At 30.1% G+C, this 22,381-nt stretch overlaps 2 protein-coding genes and 1 pseudogene across 3 annotated transcripts; 2 read left to right on the top strand and 1 right to left on the bottom strand.

The window, feature by feature from the left end:
• Positions 1-981: 981 nt before the first annotated feature.
• Positions 982-3,875, top strand: LOC132951319 (uncharacterized). The gene is made up of 2 exons (XM_061023146.1): positions 982-3,109; positions 3,413-3,875. Exons 1-2 carry the CDS (start codon positions 982-984, stop codon positions 3,553-3,555), a joined length of 2,271 nt encoding a protein of 756 aa, XP_060879129.1. The 3' UTR covers positions 3,556-3,875.
• A 10,771-nt stretch (positions 3,876-14,646) lies between these two features.
• On the top strand, positions 14,647-17,027 carry LOC132949927 (uncharacterized). Of its 2 annotated transcripts, XM_061021052.1 has the most exons (3): positions 14,994-15,009; positions 15,366-15,441; positions 15,952-17,027. In XM_061021052.1, exon 3 carries the CDS (start codon positions 15,954-15,956, stop codon positions 16,575-16,577), a length of 624 nt encoding a protein of 207 aa, XP_060877035.1. In that variant the 5' UTR covers positions 14,994-15,009; positions 15,366-15,441; positions 15,952-15,953; the 3' UTR covers positions 16,578-17,027. The 2 variants fall into 2 exon arrangements, with proteins under 2 accessions (XP_060877034.1, XP_060877035.1); XM_061021051.1 differs by lacking the exon at positions 15,366-15,441 and having other exon boundaries at positions 14,647-15,009.
• A 138-nt stretch (positions 17,028-17,165) lies between these two features.
• On the bottom strand, positions 17,166-21,910 carry LOC132949928 (uncharacterized; annotated as a pseudogene).
• Positions 21,911-22,381: the final 471 nt, after the last annotated feature.

Raw genomic sequence — 22,381 nt, 5'->3', positions numbered from 1 at the left:
AGGCTCCCAGGTTATTGTTTCAAAGGCAGATGAAAAAAATTAAAAATCCTTAGTCACAGTTTTTAATTATAAGCATTTAAAGTTCAAATTTTGACAAAACACGGAAAAATCACGAAAAATAGCAAATTATTTTGATGAGAATTCATAAAAATTTTTCTTTTTAAATCTAAGATTTGAAAATGTAATATAAGATTACTCATAAGTTTGTCTACCTTTATCAAAAAAAAAATATCTAGAAGAAACTTAAATTAAATTTTTATGAGCGTCTGAAATTTATATTTTTACAACATTTGATATTTACTCGATTTCTCATGTAACAATTTTCTTATTTTATTGTAATTAAAAAACGAATGACTGTAGATACTTGAAAATTTCACTGAATGTTTATATTAGCATTTTCTATACACCATAAAATGTTGAAAATATTTTGACTCTTTTTGAGCTGTTTACGGACATTGTCAGTTTTCAATTTTTTTAGTTTTTTTTCTATAAATATCAATAAATTTTTATTTGTTGGGTAAAAAAATCGTGAAAATTTAATATAAGGCTCCTGATATATCGTTCTAATAGCAGTTGAAAAATATTAAAAATACATAGGCATAATTTTTTTTTATAAGCATTTAAAGTTCAAATTTTGACAACATTTATCAAATTTATAATTTATTAATTATTTTGTAGTTAAAAATGTATACATTTTTAACTTTTATGGCTAAGGATTGAAAATTTAAAACAAGGCTCCACGTAAATAGGTTATATATAAATTACTTTATTCACAATAATATCATCAAATATACTTGGTAAAATCATAGGCTGACTGACCGTTTTCGCTCAGAATCGTTTTTCTTATACAATGATATTATATCATTGAATTCAAATTTAACACCATCCATTACAGTGACCCACTTGTAACCTACCGTACAGCAGAGCGACATCCACTTATCCACCTTTTTTTTTATTAGATATATATTACAAGGCAGAAGGATGGTTGATATAGCATTTTTATTCAAGGCAATTCAAAGTATTCGACACAATACGTTTGACTGTACATTTTCTGACTTAAAAATTATAAAAGAAAAAAAAAATGGATTTTTTAGCACATTTGTTTTTAAATGTAAAATATGTGGTACGATAGAAAATATTTATTCAGAAGATCCTGAACGAAAAGGTTTCAGTATAAATACAGCAGTTACATCTGCCATATTAAACACGGGACAAGGATATTCCCAATTGGAAGAGTTCTGTGGTATACTTGATATGTATTGCATGTCACTTCCTACTTATCAAAATATTCACGAACAAGTTAGTCAAAGTATATTTAGTGTAAGTTTGGATGAGATGATAAAAGCGGGACAAGAGGAATCAAAAATTGCAATTGAAAACGGAGACGTAGATGAACAAGGACGTCCCTTGATAACCGTGATTGCAGATGGGGCATGGTCAAAAAGATCATATAAAAGCAATTATAATGCTTTATCTGGTGTCGCTTCCATATTTGGATGGAATACAAAAAAATGTTTATTTGTTGGCGTTAAAAATAAATATTGCATTATTTGTCATCGAGCTTCCCAACAAAATGAACCAACCAGATCTCACGTGTGTTATAAGAATTGGGATAGTACCTCTACTTCTATGGAATCAAGTATAATAGTTGAAGGATTCAAAGAGAGTATTCCAATGCATAACCTTATTTATGATAAGTTAATCGGAGACGGTGATAGTAGTGTGATGAAGAACTTGAGTTTAACTAAACCATATGGACCGGATTTGAATATAAAGAAAATAGAGTGTACAAATCATTTGCTTAGGAACTATATAAACAGACTACGTGAAACAGCTAGTCGACGCAAGTGTACAAATGGGAATATTGTTCCAGGTGTTCAAAGAACTTTTTTAAAAAATAATGTACTCCGTCTTCGATATGCTGTTACTGAAGCCATAAAGTTTCGTAGTAATATGAAAATAAATGCTACAGAAAAAGTAAAACTACTTAAGTCGGATATTTTGAATGGACCTTATCATGTATTTGGATACCATACACATTGTGATCAGTATTTTTGTGATGGCCTAAAAGACGGTGAAAATAATTTAGTGCCCGATTTAGAAAAATCCGGTCTTTGGAATGACATTTTAGCTGCAAGAAATTTATTAGCACACCATTCTTCAAGTTTAATTCACAATGTTAATAATAACTGTGTCGAAAATTATAATAGTGTAGTCGCCAAATACGTAGGTGGAAAGCGTATTAATTTTTCTTTAAAAGGGTCTTACCAAACACGATGTCATATTGCTCTAACGTCCTTAAATGCAGGTCCGTCGCATATAAGTGTACTACACAAAAAAATTACAAAGGCAAGTCCAGGTGTATTTACTAAACGTTTTATAGAACAACGTTCGAACAAAAATAAAAATAAATTAAAAAGACGACAACTATTTGGAAATTCCAAGTCTACTAAAAAAGTTTATAATGGCCCAGACCGAGACTATGGATGTATTCAAGAAGAACCTCAAATATTGGATATGGATCCAAAAGAATTTAATATTAAAAAAATAAAATTTTTAGAGCGTGTATCAAAGACTAATGAAGAAATTAAAACATTAGAAGAGTCAACGAAAAATCAGTCTGAAAGCGAACTATGGAAAGTAGAGAGAAGTATACGACTGACAGCCTCAAATTTTGGAAAGGTTTGTAAACTACGATTAACAACGTCAAGGAAAAATACTGTTAAAAGTATATTATATAATACATTTTCCGGTAATTTATCGACAAACTATGGCATCGAAAATGAACCTATAGCAAGAATTTCCTTCGAAAAAGTGATCAACTTAAAAATTAAACCGGCTGGTTTATTTGTTGATAAAACATATCATTTTTTGGCTGCAAGTCCTGACGGGCTAATCGAAGACGATGGTATCATAGAAATTAAATGTCCATACACTATTAAAGATCTCACACCTGAAGATGCTATCCAAAATGGAAAATTGAAATTTGCGACAGTCATCGATGGAAAATTAAATTTAAAAACAAATGATAATTACTATTATCAAATACAAGGACAACTACACATAACACAAAGAGCTTACTGTTATTTCGTCGTGTGGTCATCCAAAGGTACGTAAATTATACTTATATAGTTTTATAGGTATCCTGTCAAAATGTCATGGTAAAAATATCGTGGAATAACTTGCGATACCAAGTAAAATAATATTTTGTACTAAGTATTCTAAATAAGCTAATAACTACGTGAAAAATGTACAGCTTCAGTAGTTATTCATTTTTTATTTACAATTTACAACATAATTCTTACATCATTGCCGCCACATTTTGACGAGGATCCAGTGTTATACACATACATTTTACAATATTACTTGATTCACTAAATATTTCATATATCGTTCTCATTTACGTTTTCAGGTATGTTGTACCAAAAGATTGTACGAGATGACGTTTTTTTCGAACTACGAATGCAGCAACAGTTGATTTCATTTTACCATGACCATTTGTTACATGAAATATTAGATTCCCGTTTTAATCGTGGTTTACCCATTAGAGATTAATTTTTAGCTTTTTTCGTAGTTATAATGTAATATATTTAATTAAAATAACGACTTCAATATTATTATGTATTATTAAGTATTTGATAAAAAATAAATTATATTAAATGTAAAAAATTTTAAAATGTTTAAATACTACCTATTCCTATTTCTTATACTATATATTATATTATTGTAATGTATTAAAACTAAATCCAAGTGGCAAGTACAGTCATAAATCATAATTAACCCTAATATAAATTATTATCGGTAAATATTGTAATTATAAAAACATTAAAATCCCCACAATGGTTTTACGATAAAGACGCGATAGCGACCGCGGACCCAACTCGCAAATACGCCCGCAGTATCAGTACTACCTGTATGATAGGGCGGAAGGTGGTGGTACATATATAGTACCGCACTCACACTAATAATCATTTACGACTAACACAAAGATTACGGGCGGCGACGACAAGATAAGAAATTGCCTAAATTGTTCCCCTTAAATAATAGCCACTAAGACCCGCTAAGACCCGGCTATCGAGTCCAAACTGGGTACCCGATATCATATTCAGTACCCGACTAATACTCGTTACCCGGCGAATTATTAAAAGATGACTTGGACAGTACCCGGTACCCGGTGTAAAGCTACATTTTTACCCTGGAATATACCCGGTACCCGGTTTAATAAACCCGGCACACCCGGGTTATTAATAAAAAAAAAAAAATGTGTGCCCGCAATCGACCAAACGAAAATATTTTATAAAATTATAATAAACTATAAAGCTGGTTACACACGGAGCGATTCGAACGCGATTCGAATCGCGGCAAATAATCGCCCGAAATGGTACACGTGTATTTTGATGTTGATATTCAAACGGGGAATAACAGACGCGTTCGGATCGCAAATGTACGCGATAAATCGCGCAGGTTTAATTTTAGCGCGTTCGGTCGCGATCAAACTCTAAAATTAAACCGTGCATTTCAAATGTTAATATTCACACGAAACGATTTTAACGCTCCATAGGCACGTTTTTTCCAATTTTTGTTCATTCAAAAAGTTGACATTGGTATGACCAGAGCTCGTCATTTAATTTGCAATTTGCTGTTCATATTTTAGTATTTATGTATTTCATATTAAACTACAATAATGTTTGATAACTACGAGGCATTTATAATTGATGAGCTGAACGAGGAAAGTATTTGGAATACAGGTAAGTGTATATATCTATATCAATTAAATATCATTAAAACACTCACCAGTGATTAATCATCAATAATATTGTCATATTCCTTGTTTTTTATTTTTCTATCCAAAATATGTTGTATTCTGTGCGTAAATAGTACATAGGAACTTTCCATTCAAGAATCACAGAACAAAACAATTGACAAAATTATACAATGTACCTATGAACATTTTAAAAATGTTGAACAAACTTATTTGATTTATCGAAATGAAAATTCTAATTAAGAAAAAAATACTGGTCTTTTCTTATTTATGTCTCTTGTATAAAATACATACAATTTTAAAAATGGTTAAAATCTAATTAAAAATATACTTATATAACTTTACTCATAGCAGGGGCGGTGCTACACTGGTACAAGGGTGGGTAAGTCCCCCCAAAATTTGATTTTGCCCCTCCATTAAAGTTTATATCTTATGTTGATATTTAGAAATATGGTACTTGTGCATAAATTTGATTCAACCATCATAATAAAATAAATAATTCTAACATAATACATTTCATTTATTGATTTTTATTTTAATAGGCAATACCAACATGTTAATATGTTGCTATTTAGATACCAAGTCCAAAAAGCCCTCTCTTTTTTTGTTTAATTGCAATAAACATAAAATATATTAATGTGCTTATAACAAATTTATATTATGTCATAAACTCATAAGTCATATAACCGTATGACAAGTTTACATAAAACATATGTAGTACTTTAGGTTATACCTTTACCTACTTTGGATTCCATAATGTTAAAAACATGTAAATAAATAAAGAAATTGTAAACCATTATTTGTATATAAAATTGTATTAATAACTTCAAAGAGTTTTTAGACTTGAGTTATAGTACACCTATTAAGTTTGACTGTTATATTCAAGTTCAATATGCTTTTTTTGCACATTTAGAAATAAAAATATTCAATTAAGTTAATACTAATACTGTACACTTTCTAAAATCTCATACATAAAAAAATAAAAAGTTAAGTATTATTAGAAAATTTGAAGTTTTACTGTAGTACTTTTGTGATAATAATATAGTAGGTATATTTTTGATTATTTATTTAGAAATATAGTATATTATACCCAAAACATTTTAAGCAATACTTTCTGAAAATATGATACCTACCAATAAACAAATTAATGGGTGATCCAGTAGCCGTATATAAATGCCCTACCAGAAAAAAATTTGGCCCGGTATCACCCCTCACCCACTCCAATAAAAAATATCTGACACCGCCAATGGTTGGTAGATTGTATGTTTTGAATCTACCTTACATATCTTGATGCAAGTGATGTATGTACTTATTGTAAGGTTAATACTTTTTACTTTTTGGTCAATATGTATGTTTGAGCCCCCCCCCTAAAAAATTTCACTATTTGAGCCACTGTACCAGATTGCTTTTATCAATGCCTCTCCAATCTCATTAATATTAAAAAAAAATAATTGATAAAACTAATCATTTAACATTAAACTAAACAAGTACTATTATTTTGATTTTTGACGCGAGTTAAACGCTCGTGTGTAAGCATACGCGTACGCGTTTTTATATTTGCCGCGATTTGAAAATCACGTACGCGCGCGTTCGAATCGCTCCGTGTGTAACCAGCTTTAGATTAATAGTTCTGGCAACTAATTAGTAATGAAATCCGTGTTCTTAATGACCGGACAGAGAATAGTCATGCACACGTTTCACTATCTAGTGGATTAATGTTTTTCATTATTATTTAATAACGGAAACTCACTGCAGGTGCAGTTGTTTTACTGATTAATAAATAGCAGGTACTAAATTTCGACTTTCGATAGTACTTACAACTATACACTCATGACTCATCTAGTCAGGGCAGGCACGTATAAAGGGGGGTTTTGGGCCCCCCCCCGAAAATTAATAGTTGTGTAGTTTATTTATATATATAGATTATGAACCCCCCGAAATCTACTACGAACCTCCCTCGAATTTTATTTTTATCTACGTGCCTGAGTCAGGGGTGGCTCCAGAGACATGGTTGGTGGGGGTGGAGGGGTTCATAATTTTTGGAAAACATTTGATATTATAATATGTTTTTTTTGTATTTGTAAAATATGTATACATTTTTTTAGAAATATGGGCATGGGAGGGGGCCCATGCGTGTAGGACTTATGTTTAGAAAATGCTAATATAAATATTTTAAGAAATATTCACGTCTATAATTATGATTATATATTAGAATAAAGAATTACGAAAATAAAACAATTGATTTTGTTGAAATCTTGTTATTCGTAAAAATGACCGTTTTCCCGTTTTTGTAAAGTACTTAGCCACTTAGGTACTGTACATTTTTCGAATACCTACAAATAAAAGTACAAAGCTACCAGTAACCAACATTAAATTTAATGATTGAAGCATTTTTTCATCTATAAAATGTGTATACAAACACAGAAAGAAAAAATTGTAAATCCAATACATTCATCTCCCCGCCTAAATCTAATACATAAACAAAAATTGCGCCAAAATGTATAAAAACAAAAGTATATTGTTAAGTACGAGTAGAGAAAGACACGGTAGAAGCCTTGATAACCAGGTGTGAAACGTTCACATTCCCATGTGGGGAACATAAAAATTTTATTATAGCGTATATTATAAAATATTATATAAATATGAGAATGCGTCAATGGACTAGGCAAACAGACCAGGAACAGCTAATGAAAATGCAAAAAAGAAGAATCTATCAAAATTTTGTAAATCATAATAATTTCCTAGGTACATTATATCTATTATTATAGATATAATTAATATTACACTTACTAATACTAGGTATTCAAAATGTTTAACAAAATGTATTATGTAAGTCATTATGTTCATTATTATTATTTATTATTATTATATAATATATAATAAAAACTCAAAAGTTGTTTGTTGTTTTAGAATTTGCTTCTTTAGTCCACGTCCAATAATCATGCAAAGGCCTAATTTTAAGAAAAAAAATAATGCCCAATGCCCATAAGTTGTATTATTTAATATATAGCTGGCCACAAGCAAACTATACTGGCCACAATATAATACTACTGTCTACTACTATAGTTTATTTTTTTCGGTAACAAATAGTTTATTGAAACCCGTCATTAAGTGTTTGGCTCTCATCCTGTTCGCCGTCCGTTTACACGTCATATATATATACAGAGATGGACGCCACATCGAGAACTGTCGTATGCCAACAGTCGTATGCCAATAACGAGGGTCGATCCATTATAGATGTTCTGGATTTGGCAGTTGACCTCAAGAACACAGCCGCGGTCAAGTCATCGTTACTGCACAGCGGACACGCCGCAAAGAAGAGTACCCGGTCGTCACCGGAATTGAGAATAATTAACTCACCCGTGTACCAGCAGGACGTAGTTATAATTGCACCATCATCGGAGCCTGCTGCAACTGTTTGTGTGATATCAAAGACGGACGCACCCGGGGAAATCTCATTGATTGACGCGCTGGACCTGGCAGTCGATCGTAGGATCACTCCCACGCCTGTCCTGCAGCTACCGATACGGCGGCGTGAACATTTCCGGTCGTCTATTGAGCTGCAAATCCAGTCGCCCGTGTACGGTGGCGTGAAGTCTGACCCGCCGGTACCCACGGAATTCCCGGAAAACCCTGCAGCGCGGTCTGTTGGTCGGCGGAGGTCTGCGTGGAAGAGAACGAAAAGATTCGTTTGGAAATCCTTGGTGAACGTGGCACGCAGGGTTTGCATCTGTCAAACCCTCGTGGACATAGAATAATGTTCACCAAGTTTTCCCCTTCCATCACCGTTGTACGCCACAGTGGTACCTGCAGCAGTTTCCGCCGTCAGCCGCCCGTCAACCTGCAGTTCTTGGCGTACCGCATGATGGTGCCAGGCCGGTCGAAACGCACCACCTGTTGTTTCCGCCGGACAATTATTCGTCCGACACCGTTAAATTACTATAAAAATAGCTTTAACCTAACCTAATTATTGTGCGCGTTCGCCAGTAGTCCGTCCGACGTTTTTCGCCCCCGCTTTTAGGTCCGTTCGTGCACGCTGTTTTTCGCATACGTACTTTGTAATTTGTATTACATTGTACACTGCCGTTCTCCGCCGCGTGTTTAGTTTGTCGGGCTCCGTCATTTCTTCGAATAAATATTAAATTGTATTAGTGCTCGGTGCCTGATTTTTTTTATATGTTAGTTTTGCACAGCTTTCGGCTCCTTTTCGCTTCGTTTTTTCTTGCAGCTAAGTCAGCATCTTTATGTTCCTGTTGCAGCACTCTCAAACCACGTTGTACCTATGTGATTTAGTGAATATCGTTTAGTAATTATCGTTCATTGCAATATTGCATTATAGTTTGCCCTCATTAAATTTGTCTTTTCTCCAGTTAATATGGCGGTCAAATTTACCGGCTATATTGTTATAAATTATGTTCCAAATTATGTTTTATTGTGTATTGTTATATGGGACTGCTGTCTAAAAACCATGTATTATATTATGAGACTGCGCATTATGATTCTTCACATTATGTATTATTAAATGAGACTGTTGTCTAAAAATTATGTATTGTTATATGAGACTGCTGTCTAAAAACCATGTATTATATGAGACTGCGCATTATGATTCTACACATTATGTATTATTAAATGTTGTATTATTAAATGTATTTAATCTAAAAATTATGTATCATTGTATGAAACTGTTGTAAATATATATTTAGCCATGAATTTATTATTGTTTATTTGTTCATGGTAATACGCACAAAGTTTTGTATTTCGTTTTGTGTAGCTAGCGCCCTAGCGGGTACATCATATTATTATACCACGGTATAAGTACTGGCATTGACTTTTTATTGATTTGTTTTTTTTTTTTTATTAAAGAAGATTTTTATTATATTATGTTATTAACAAAAAATGATACAAAGTATTAAGGGAAATAATAAAAATTACCTACACCTTTAAGCTAAGCTTGTGGTGGATGAAGCGAGTCACGTGATTGAATTAAACACACAATTAAATAAATGATAATACGAATAATAAGAACAAAAGAAAAAATATACAAATGTTTCTTATACTAGATTTTGTAATACCGAATCATAAACATAATCACTGACTTATTTCACTAAATAAGACATTTCTTGATGTTGGTATTATCAATAAAAATATTTCTTTTCACATCTATTAGCAAAGATTTAAAATTAACAGGGCCCAGATAGTTAACGAACTTTTGTACAAAACTCGTTTTTGTATATTATTCTACTTTAATATTAAATTATCTTACTTCCCCGATGGGCTTATTATTTTGTTCAATAAAGAAACAACACATTATGTGTGCGCTCACATCGATATGCAATAATTGAAGTAAATAAAACAGTAAGTTCATTATTCGTATATTATTATATGACTGAACTGGACGCCCACGTGAGAACTCCAAAATTCCAGCAGTCTTATAATGCCATTGAAAGTCGATCTACAGTGAACTCTGGATTTCACCGTCGTTAACCCTTTGTCGACCGACGGTACTTTTGAGTACCACATTACTAATAATTAATAAATGTATATTAAATAATACGATGCATTTATCTTTTTTGTGACCCGTCGGTACGCACGAGTACCTCTTTAGCTACAAGATAAAAAATAGAACTATGGTCCAAATTTAGAAATATAACTGTGTAATTAGATGTCAAAGTAAACAATGTACACGAAAATTCTTAGAACCAAACATGCCCACATCAGGCTGGGTTTTAAACTCGTACAAAAGCTATTTTTAGCATTCTTATCCGCTAGAATTGATTGCAATAATTATTGTGTTTAGTTTATAAATATTATTATAGCTCTAAGTGAAACTCTGGGAAAGTTGGACTCGCTGAGAGTGGGTACCAATTTTGGAATATAAAAGTCGCAAAGGCTGTAAGACGAAAGTTTAGGATTTGTGATAAGGATTAGTGATATGGATTGGAGATAAGGCTTGGCGCTTTGGCGGGAATGTTTAAAAGTTTGAGCGTCTAGCAATCCGTCACGAACGTTGTAAATGGATAGGCTGGATACGATCTCCAGGATCATCTCCCGTTTCTCCGCTGCTTTTGGTTGTTAAAATTGTTAAAAAGTGTAGAGTCGATAGGTTTATTTGATTGTCTAGCTATCAGTCATAAAATCACATAGGTAGGCGATACGACTGCGTCGGATCGCGGACTATATGCGAAGCGTATATCACCAGGTATGCAATCCACCTGCGGTGGATTGCGAACCCCGTCAGTTGCGTAGATACGTGAATAATCGAAAAAATAGTTGGACCCCTTGACCGTGTTAGTTGTAAGTGAGTACCGATTTTGGAGACACATTCGAATTATAAATGTCGCACTTATACATATAGAAGGTGATAAGAATTTCTGTATGGCCTGGCTCTTCGGCGGTCTCGTTTCGAAGGTGGGAACGTTTGAAAGTCAAGATTCAGTGTCTAGAAATCTCCCATGGCCCATGAAAACCGGCAATTCAATGATAATACTATCCCCCAGCGTATGTCTGGTGCTTTTTTTGTACGTGTAAGAAAATGTTAATTCGAAAATCTGCATGTTAGAGTGTCCAGCAAATCAGTCATTACCCATCTAAGACAAAACAAAAATAAGCAATCCACCTGCGGCGGATAAAGTGGTATGTGCCATCGCATGTCCGGTGCTCTTTCTTATGTAAAAAGTGTAAAGTCAAAACCCGAGTTGGATTGTCTAGCAAGTCAGTCATCTCAAGTCAAAATCGATTAACATCCAATTAGCCACCTAGGTAGGCAATCCGAATTCGTCGGATCGCGGACAATGTGCTACAGTATATAAAGTAGGCAATCCACCTGCGGTGGATTGCAGACCCGACGTTGGGCGGCTATAAGTGAAAACCCTATTACACAACTTACGAAATAATTTACGAAAAATACAAACTATAACTATACAATATAAATACAAACAAATATAATATATTGTACCTATTTATTATAATTCATAAACAAAATAACATATAGAATATAGATACATAATATTATATTAACCAATACAATCCATATCACTAATCCTTATCACAAATCCTAAACTATCGTCTTACAGCCTTTGCGACTTTTATAATTCCAACGACATTGTCTCCAAAATTGGTACCCACTCTCAGCGAGTCCAACCCTCCCAGAGTTTCACTAGAGCTAGTTACTTTATAATTTATAATTACATTTATACATGTAAATTTAAATCTCTTATAGGTACATTTTTTCATACTAATAGTAGGTAGTTATACTTTATTTTTTAAAAATACAGATTTTATCGTATCCACGCATTTGTTAAATATAAAATTTGTCTTAGAAATTTAAATGATTTATGTGTATTTAATATTTAATTTATTTAATATTTTAATATTTATATATTAATTTATAGTTATTTGTACAGTTAATAATTATGTAATTACTTAGTAATTTAAACGATTATAATATGACATTTCGTTTAGTAAATAGTAATAATTAAATATTTGTAATTTATGTACAATACGTTCAATAAATGTTATAACATTTGAATTAATTTTGTTTATTTTTTTTTTTACAAAATATTCCGATACCATAGTTTATATTTTAATTATTGTAATAATAATTTATTCATTCAAACGATTATAAAATAATTATTTTTTTTCTATAATTATTAATTATTCCGATATCGTAATAATTAGTATTTTTATCATACCCAAATAGTTCGATAATTCAAGTAATACGGCTTATTAAAGCGGTTTACAGCAAAACTACCTATTACAAAAATTGTAGAGAAGAACTTTTTTAACAATCGTAAGAAACCCGAATTTCGATATTTTTATAAATTAGTTGAATAGTTAATCGATAAAAAGTTAAAAACCGTGTTAATTTACCATGTGATATTGGACGATTGGAATACGATATCAAAAATCGGATTTCTTACGATTGTTAAAAAAGTTCTCCTCTACAATTTTTATAATAGGTAGTTTTATTGTAAACCGCTTCAATAAGCCGTATTCCTGGAATTACGAAACAATGTTTTTATGCCATATTTTGTCTACTAGTGCGCCCTGCCGCCCTCATAAGATAAATATAAAAAGACTCCTGTCGATAGTTATATTAAAATACCAAAAGTTAGACTAGTAAAATCACGCTATTGCCTTCCTCCATGTGTTCGGAGGGCTCTCGAGATCGTGTAATCAAGAATTAGATCAAATACACCGTACAATATAATTTTATGGAAAAAGGCACATAGAATGTATTAACTGCTATCAACATAAAATATTGTATTATATGCCTTACCTGATTCGCAGTTGTTTGTAGATAACATTGTAGGAGTTTGAGGTCTTAGATGAAACCACGGACTACAACTATACTGGATTGGAAACGAGACGTTTACCGCCGAGCCGCTTAGTGTCCGCGAGAGAGGTGTACGAAGGGAAATCGTACATGAGCGAATCTAGCGCCATCTATACTTTAATGATAAAAACCATTTACCAAATTTATTCTCGCCAAATAAAACCACATAATATCGTAGAAATTCGCTAGACTAAACCGGTTTAAAATTATCCCACATTATCCCGCACAGGGATAATGAACCATGTAAATGATATGGTCCAAACATCCCGGTGCATTATTTTTCACACCGGTTTAGTCTAGCGAATTTCTACATCGTTTGACGGAATGCCGAATGGGTAGTAGTATGTCTGTGGTAAGCCAGGCTGCGCTACATACGCTCGCGTACTATTTCCCCTTTCTACACCTCTCTCGCGGACACTAAGCGGCCCGGCCACCGTCACCCGCCTCCCTTGACGTATCCAGTCCAGTGTAGTAGTCCGTGGATGAAGCAAAGTAATACCTACTCCAAATACACAAATTGAATTAAAGAACGCACTGATTATTGCTCGCATAAGGAGTCTAGTTGTCGCTCGTTGAAATCGATTTTTTGAGACTTGAGAGGTTGTTACTCTGGTGGTTGGTGCTCATGCACTGGTTAAAGGGACGACGCGAGGATGCTGACCAGATGAGAGTGGTAGGCGGCTTTATCAAAAAGTTATCGTGAGCCTGGGAACTAGATTATTCTTTTGCGTCAGCATAAAATAAAGTCACACACATCCTACGTAATACCGTTATAAGTGCGTGCCGATATCTTAATTGTCTTTGTTAATGGTTTTATTTGATGCACGGACTACTACACTGTTTTATTTGATGTGACCGATTTCTACAAACGACAGTCTGGCCGTTGTTTATTATTCTGTAAAATTTTAGTTTATTATAATGGTGTGTGAGCATATCATTACAATACTGTACGAGTTAAATTTTGATATGATAATAATTGGTCATGGGCAGTGCTGGGGTAACTACGTTACCCATGTTTTTTTAGAGAATATATTAGCATCATAATTTATTACTATATTAGGTGTATTCACGGACTAAGATATAATATATACTTATGTCTTAGTCCGTGGGTGTATTAAGAGGACGTTATACCCGCATGTGTTGTCTCCGTCTTACAAGTGCGTAACATAGCAAATTGTACGCTCGGAAAAACACGTGTAGCTCCGTTAATTTAAAAATTAGAGTGAATTGACCTCTTATAAAATCTAAAGGTAAGATTATTATCTGGGCAACCTCATGGGCTTTTTAGTATATTTTAATTTTAAAGCGAGTTATGAGTATTTTAAGATGTATAAAAAATTTACAATTTTAATATCCTCATAACTTGCGTTAAAATTAAAATATAATATAAATCCGGTCTTTAGTTAACTTATAAGTTATAACCACGGTCTTAGATAAGGTCTATGACGTAAACCGAATCAGCTGATTGAGTTACGCTTCTATGATAAGAGTTAGCATTCTATATAGCATTCAATGATTATGAATTATAATAAATTATTATTATTATAATATTATCACATAAGTCAGAACTATTTTGTGTAGTGTATTTCTGTGTCACTTAACTTACCTGAACAATTTCAAGTTCTAATAAAAATGTATAGTATTAAATAATATTAATTATGTTATGATTGCAATATGTATCATTAATTTTTTTTAATTCAAATCCAGCATTACTGTTTAAACTAAACCCTATCTATTTAATAAAATAAACAATTTACTTTGATAATTATGTTAACTGAAGCGGAAAATAATGACAATAATAAAAATCCATCTTCAGCAGCTGAAGAAATCAAGTTTACCGAGCGAATGAGAAAAGCCACAAGGAAAGAACATCGAATTAGTGATGCCTTAATTAATGCAAAAATGACCATTGGTAATACATTTAGTTTTAAATTGTCATATTCTTAACTAAAATATATATTGGTGCAATCACATTGTTTTAATAAAGATTTCTTCTCATTATTCGAGAAATAAATAAATTTAACCAATTCAAAATTAAAATATTATTTAGACCTGGTCCAATATTATACTTAAACTAAACCTCGATTTTACATATAAAGGACAACCTATATAGATTTAAAAAATACAACGTGTTTTGTTTTAATTTTGTTTCCCTTAGGTGAATCACCCACCCAACATTAGTCATTACTTTAAGGTTTCTAATCCTATCAATAATTTGAAAGCACTGTAGTTATTAATGAATTACAACTATATTTATGCTTTTGATAGGATCACTATTTAATTTGATGATGTAAGTTGACCAAGACTTGGTACCAAACACCACAAATACTAAATGGGATTAATAGTAAGAGGTTTTTTTATGAATGTTTAAACAATTATCAAAGTAGACTACTAGAACTATTAATGCAACTTGCCATTTTATTCCACACTAATAAACTTGTACACATTATTAAGTGCCAAGAAGACACTCAACCCATAGAATATGGTAAATGTTTGCTCAATATAATTGCTGTGCTGTTCGTATTAATATAAGGGTTCCAAGTATCTATCATTAAGTTTATAAGTGAGATAATAATAAAAGCTATTGGTTTTAAAAATTCAATTTTATTGTTTGTGAAATATAGAAATAGACTAATAACAATTGATTAATCTGAAATTACTTCTATTGTTTCAGTTTAAAATGAGAAATTTTTCTAATAATTAATATGAATGTTATTAGCCCTTAGTCCTTACTTATAACTTATAACTGCCACTAACTCATCGTATATAATCTCAAGATTTTATTCGCCTAAAATAATTTCTAGAAATAAAATCTCCTTGAGAAATAATTACAGATAATGATTATACATTTCAGGAATGACTGATAGCAAAGTATGGGTAGAAGGATTACGAAGATTTTATATTGTATACCAGTATCTAGAGATTGCAATGAAAAAGGAAGAAAATTATAACTTGCATAAATTTGGCCAAATTAATGGATTGTTACGTACACAACCATTTGAAAGCAGTTTACGACATTATTTAGGAGAAAAATGGCCTTCTGGAACAACTAAGGCCATGGCTGAATACTCCAACTATTTATTAAGTTTAGAAAATGAAAATCATGTACTGTTGTCGCCATTTATATATCATATGTACATGGGTATTTTATCTGGTGGTCAAATATTGATGGCTAAACAAAGGATGGCATTCTCAGATGGAAAAGGATCTGAAGCATTTTACTTTGATATTAATGTAAGAGAGGCAAAGAATCATTTACGGAATGAAATGAACGCTTTGGCGGAAAAACTAGATGACGAAACAAAACTTAGATTATTAAAAGAAAGTAAAATGGTGTATTTATTGAATAATAAATTAGTAAAAGAAGTCAAAGTTCCTACAGAAATTTTGTTAATCAAGTTAATATTTGTTATTGGCATTTTTATTTTAGTGATTCTATTATGGAAGGTGTCAAAAAAGTTTCTTATGGTTTTATTCTAGTCAATAATAAATAACTGGTATTTAATTAGCAGATCAAAACTAAATTTTAAACATAGTTTGACAAATAAATTTTAATTATATTAAATAATCCAGTTATAGATACTTCTGTATAATTATTATTTTTTTGTTATGATTTATTGTACTTGGGTAATAAAAAACAATTAATAATTGATTTCATAATAATGTATACACTACTATGGAAAAACCTATAATATATTCAATTGTATTCAGTTTATTGTATATTGTATTATGTATTCTATTTATTTTATCATACAAGTTAAAATTAGACATTTGAATGATTCCTCACATCAAACCAATTAAATGTATTTTCATAATTTACTTAATATTATAGGTAATAACCAATATATATAGTATAATCGTAACACTTTTTTCCGATTTTATAATGTTTAGCTTACAGTTACATCAATATTACCAATTGGCAATTATTATTTTACTTTGTACTCTCCGGGTAACCTATGTAAGTAATTTAAAACCACATTCTAATTGTATTAACATATTGTACATTTGTACTATTTCACTATGTATAGATTGTAAATATTCATAAAACAGCTAAATAAAAAAATAATCTAAAAAAAAAAAATGTTTATTATTCCTTTAATTTGATCCAACATTTTAGTTGATATTTTTATTGTTTATGTCATTCTAATAGAATACTTTATTAGTTATGAAGCAATGAAAGACTAGACTTCACATGACTTTTTGTTCAGCAAAACCCATCTTGGCAGCAGATCAGAATTCAATTTCCTAATTTGTTTGATGAATTATCAATTATTAACAACTTCATTGTACATATTAAACTGTATGTATGTAATACTTATATAAGACAAACTACACGGTTGTTAATAGTTAAGATCAGTAATTATATAAAGTAATTTAATATTTTTAATATATGGACTAATAAATAATTAAAGAAAAAATATTAAATACTTATTATTATTTAATATAGAATGATGCAGATTAAACTTATTAGCTCTATAAAGTTAAATTTAATTGGCTGAATAGAAGAAGATAACTGGCAGTAGTTATTAATATCTGAAAAAATAAATTTATACATCAAAATATTATGTGATAATATACATGTCATGGCGTATACATTATATATTTAAATATCATATACAGTATGTTAATTAATTGGAAAGCTAGTAGCTTTAGTTCAAAATATAATGCAGATATTATAGGGCATTTTTTTTTAATGTAATATATTATGACCAATAGTTCCTTTTTACTAAGGCCATTTTGCAAAGTTGTTTATTTATAATATAGAGAAAAAACAGTTTGCAAAATTGGTTGAATTTTGATGAATGAAAGCAATTGCCGAATAATATTATACGGTTTTCACGCTATTTCATAGATAACTAATGCTAATCCAATAGGTAATACAGAACTCATTATACATGATTTAATTGTAAGTAAAATTTTATATTTGTTTTTTTTTTATAATATTGTTCAAATGTACCATAAAGCATGAACTGCTATGCACAAGTCAATTTTTATAGGTCCATGATCTTTGTAATAAAATTAACTTATCATTTGGAATATTTAGCATATTTTTTATTATAGCTCTAATTTAGTTATAAAGATCATGGGCCTATAAAATTGATTTGTACATAGCATTCATGACAAACATATTGAACATTATAAAAAAATTAATAAATATATTACATACAATTTCAACAAGTCAAGTGTATTTTTTATTACCTAGAAGGTAACTTAGTTACCAAAGTGTGATAACCGTTCAATTTTACAATACATATACTGTCTTTTTGAAAATATAAGTGAAAAAAAACTTTAAAAAAACTGCGACATATTTTGAATTGCAGCTACTGACTTTCCAAATAAGTAACAAATTGAAAATAGTGTGTTCACAAACAGGAAATGAGGTTATCACTTATCAGATGTTAAAGAGAGTATTAAAGAACCTATGTGTAAGTACACATTTTAACCCTTTCAGGAACTAGCTTGCACAATATAAGTAACTATTTTTAAATAGCAACCACAATCTTTTTCTACGTAACTACCAAAAATTCTGAGGTATAAAAAAACAATATTAAAAATGTCCAAAGCATGAAGTCCATGGTAAAAGAGTATGGGACATATAATTAGGTATCTAAAAGCAAAAATACGATTTTTTATGCACAATTTAGTATGCTACAATACTCCAATTAGTATTAATGTATATTTTAATTAAATGATTTAATAGAAAAAATTGTCTAGTACTGGGTAGGTACCAATATTGGCCATATCACACTTTAGATGGATAGAAATTATTATTATATAATACATATTATGTTTCTTATTTTTGTATGAATAATTAATTCAATTTGTTTTATATAACTATGACTTACAGGTGATTAAAATTATTGATTTTTTGTTTTTAAATAAATTATTTTAAATATTATATATTATATACTGGAATTCCTTTGGACTTCTACAGATTCAAATGCTTTTTATAAAACTATTTTTGTGTACAAAGTTTTTTTTTGTTCCATAATTGACAATGTTACAGTAAGTTGAAATTAATAAATAATTGCTGTTTTTAACGATATTTAAACAATGTTTATTTCATACTCGAGAATTTGAAATATTGTTAAATTACTATTTGTACACAGAAAATATATAAATTAACACTAATATTTATTAAATAACAAAATCTATATAGATTGCAATGTGTTATAGTTTTTGTATAACTACGATAAATTATGAAAACAAAGTGTTAAACAGATACCTAAATTCCCTCCTTTATTGCATTTATGAAAAAAAGCTCAGATTTTAAAATACTGTAAAAAAAGCCCCTTACCAACAACCACTAAACAGTCAATGACTATGCTCTACATTTCCAACTGTTCTATGTTCTAAGTATCAAAATGATGTAAACATGTTTTAACATTATGTATGGTCGCGCTTTATAAGTTCGTTATAGTTATTCTCATTTTTGTACTTTTATATAATATTATTTAATAGGTAAATACACTTAACATTGTTTTTTATTAATTATGTAATATATTTAAGTAATTGTATATAATATTATTAAGACTTTTGAAAACCATAATAGAAATAAAAATAGGTAATATTTTTCGGGGCTTCCTATAACATATACCTATACCTATACCCATTTACCTATGGGGGTTTTTTTTATTCGAAATACAGCTTTATTATTTGTAAATTTTAACTTACTCCAATTTCATTAATTTTTCCAATAGGAGAAAACTTAATATACAAAAATCGTTAAAAAAAAATAACACATCTGAATCTATAAAAAAGGTTGGCTTTAACCTTTACAAAAAAGTAACTTGTATTACGCGTCCATATCGCGTATTGAAAGAGTTAAAATATTGACATTTTCTTAAAACTTGTAGTTTGGTACTCTCTTTAACCTCCCAATAACCCCATTTCGTTTAGAGCCCCGAGGTCATCCAGCTATTATAATATTTAGGGACTTATATTGTGATCACACTAGATACCATAACCAAAGTACATTTTAGTTTAATTCATTCAACTTACAGATAAGAGTGTTTCTAAATTTATTGGAAACATTTCTAAAGCATCCAAATCAAACTTCAATTTTTGTACTTGGTGATTAAATAAAAGTCTCTAAAGAAAAATTAAATGAATAATCAATAAAACAAATTCTATAAATTAAAAAAGTTCACACTCGCCTGTTGCTTATAATTTTCTCCTGGCAATAAATTTGTATCCATTTCATTAACCAAACTTTTAATAATATTTTCCTGAAAACTATTTAGTCTTATGTAATTGTACAATTTGATCAAAACAATTATTTAGAACTAACATTTCGTTTGATCAGTTCACAGCAATAACATAACAATGCAACTCTTTGAAATGTTGCCATACTCTCTACAAGTTCAATTAATGAAAAACTCGTTATATATGAATACAAGTTTATGGCCAACAAAATTCTTGATTGAATAATTAGGGTTAATGTATTAAGCCCATATATTCTATTAACATTAACCATTATATCAAATATCTCCATATGTAACAATCTAGTATCTTCTAAACAATTCGCAAAGTAATCTGGCAAAATAAGTTTTGTATCAATTTTGTTTTCCTGTGTGTAAACAAATAAAAATAATATTCTAATAATGTATATTCAGTGTTATAACACATAAATTATGATTTAATAGTTTATGTCAATAAATTAATAGAAATGTTTAAAACATGATTTAAGGAAAAAATAGACTTCATGTTAAAATAGATATCAATTATCAATTCTATAAATGATCGTAGTCAGTGGTATATAATATATTTGAACTTTTGAAATAAAAACAATATTTACTTATAATTATCGTAATATTAGTAACGCAATAACTGAAGGAGCCAGGTCCAGAGTTCAGTTTTTAGATTTGTGGGAAAATGTAGGCGCTTTTATTATTTCTAATAAAAATCATAAACTGATAACAAAGTTGAAAAACAATATTCATACAACTGATTTTAATCAACTGGATTACTTCTCAGTATAATTCAATTATATCTTGAGATTTGTTAATTATATATCTTACAATTTAATTCAATGATTAACAAATTATGTGCAACTAACAAATAATTATCTTTGATTAATATCGTTCTACCTTGATCATATGAAAAAAGTTGGATATCCTATGAGTGATCATTTCAAGTGATGATTTCAACAGCAATAAGATCACGTAAAATTGCATTTCAAACATGAAACAGACGAAATCTTGAGCATGAAGCACTAGATTGATGGTAGGCTCTTGGGTTGTCATTGAGTTGACAAAAAACACAACCAACCAAAACAAATGCATACCACTTATAATAAATACAGACGACATTTTTAGACATGTATTTTTGTTGTAGGATAAGACGTCCAAACATTTTACATAACATAACCGTATGTTATGTCTGTTGTAAGCACAAGACAAAAAATACAACATCAAACTGAGAGTTGTCAAAATGGCTTTAATTGTTGTCAATAAGTCTTCAATAAGATTGCTCTGAAAATAAACTTATTTATACACATATAAACTTAATGAACCGTGAGACAAAAAAAAAAAAATAATATAATAACTTACTTGTTTCAAACTCCAAAACAATAAAATACAACTAGGGGACAGCGAAAGAAGGCCTAATATAAAAAAGTACTTGAACTCTATTAGACAATTTAAATGCAATGATCGAGCATGTAGATCACTCAGAATCAACCATAATAACCGCATTGTTATTACATTTAAAATAATACAAATACAACAGCATTGAATAAGCAAAGGTGCAACTCTTGAATTCAATTAAATTCTACCGATAAAGGAATAGAAAGATAAGTTTACTTAATACATAGAATTCAATTTTCTTTAAACAATATAAACAATAAATAAAATATACATTTGTTTCTGTCAATAATGGTTTTATATTATAATAGAATAATAAATTTATATTAAAAGGATGAATAAAAATAAAATGAACTATTCACTTCTATAAAAAAAAACTCCATTCTTCAGAGTTCAAACACACCTTATTTCTAAAGAAAATATTAAATAGTATGAAGTATTGGATATGTGATCATAAATAATAAATTACTATTTTTACAATGATGGGAAAATAGGGCCACTTCAATAACCAAGGCTGTTCCAAATACAAACAAGAAAAATACGTGAAAAAGTATATAAAAAATATATAAATATGTACGCATATTATATATATTTTTTAAAAGATTAAGGATAAACTAATTTGTTACAAAACACAAGACAATCCTCCAATAATAGATTATGGTAATACGTCAAAACAAATATAATCACATATAATACTTT

This window comes from Metopolophium dirhodum, chromosome 8 (assembly GCF_019925205.1).
Source record: "Metopolophium dirhodum isolate CAU chromosome 8, ASM1992520v1, whole genome shotgun sequence".
Taxonomy (NCBI): domain Eukaryota; kingdom Metazoa; phylum Arthropoda; class Insecta; order Hemiptera; family Aphididae; genus Metopolophium; species Metopolophium dirhodum.
Note: the sequence above shows the minus strand (reverse complement) of the source record. Positions and strands in the feature narration are given on the sequence as shown.

Bases quoted from the DNA above. Each gene is read 5' to 3' on its own strand.
- LOC132951319 (XM_061023146.1), top strand. From the start codon at position 982: ATGGTTGATATAGCATTTTTATTCAAGGCAATTCAAAGTATTCGACAC. The intron at 3,110-3,412 runs GTACGTAAATTA...TTACGTTTTCAG, and splicing joins CGTCGTGTGGTCATCCAAAG to GTATGTTGTACCAAAAGATT.
- LOC132949927 (XM_061021051.1), top strand. From the start codon at position 14,865: ATGTTAACTGAAGCGGAAAATAATGACAATAATAAAAATCCATCTTCA. The intron at 15,010-15,951 runs GTAATACATTTA...TATACATTTCAG, and splicing joins TAATGCAAAAATGACCATTG to GAATGACTGATAGCAAAGTA.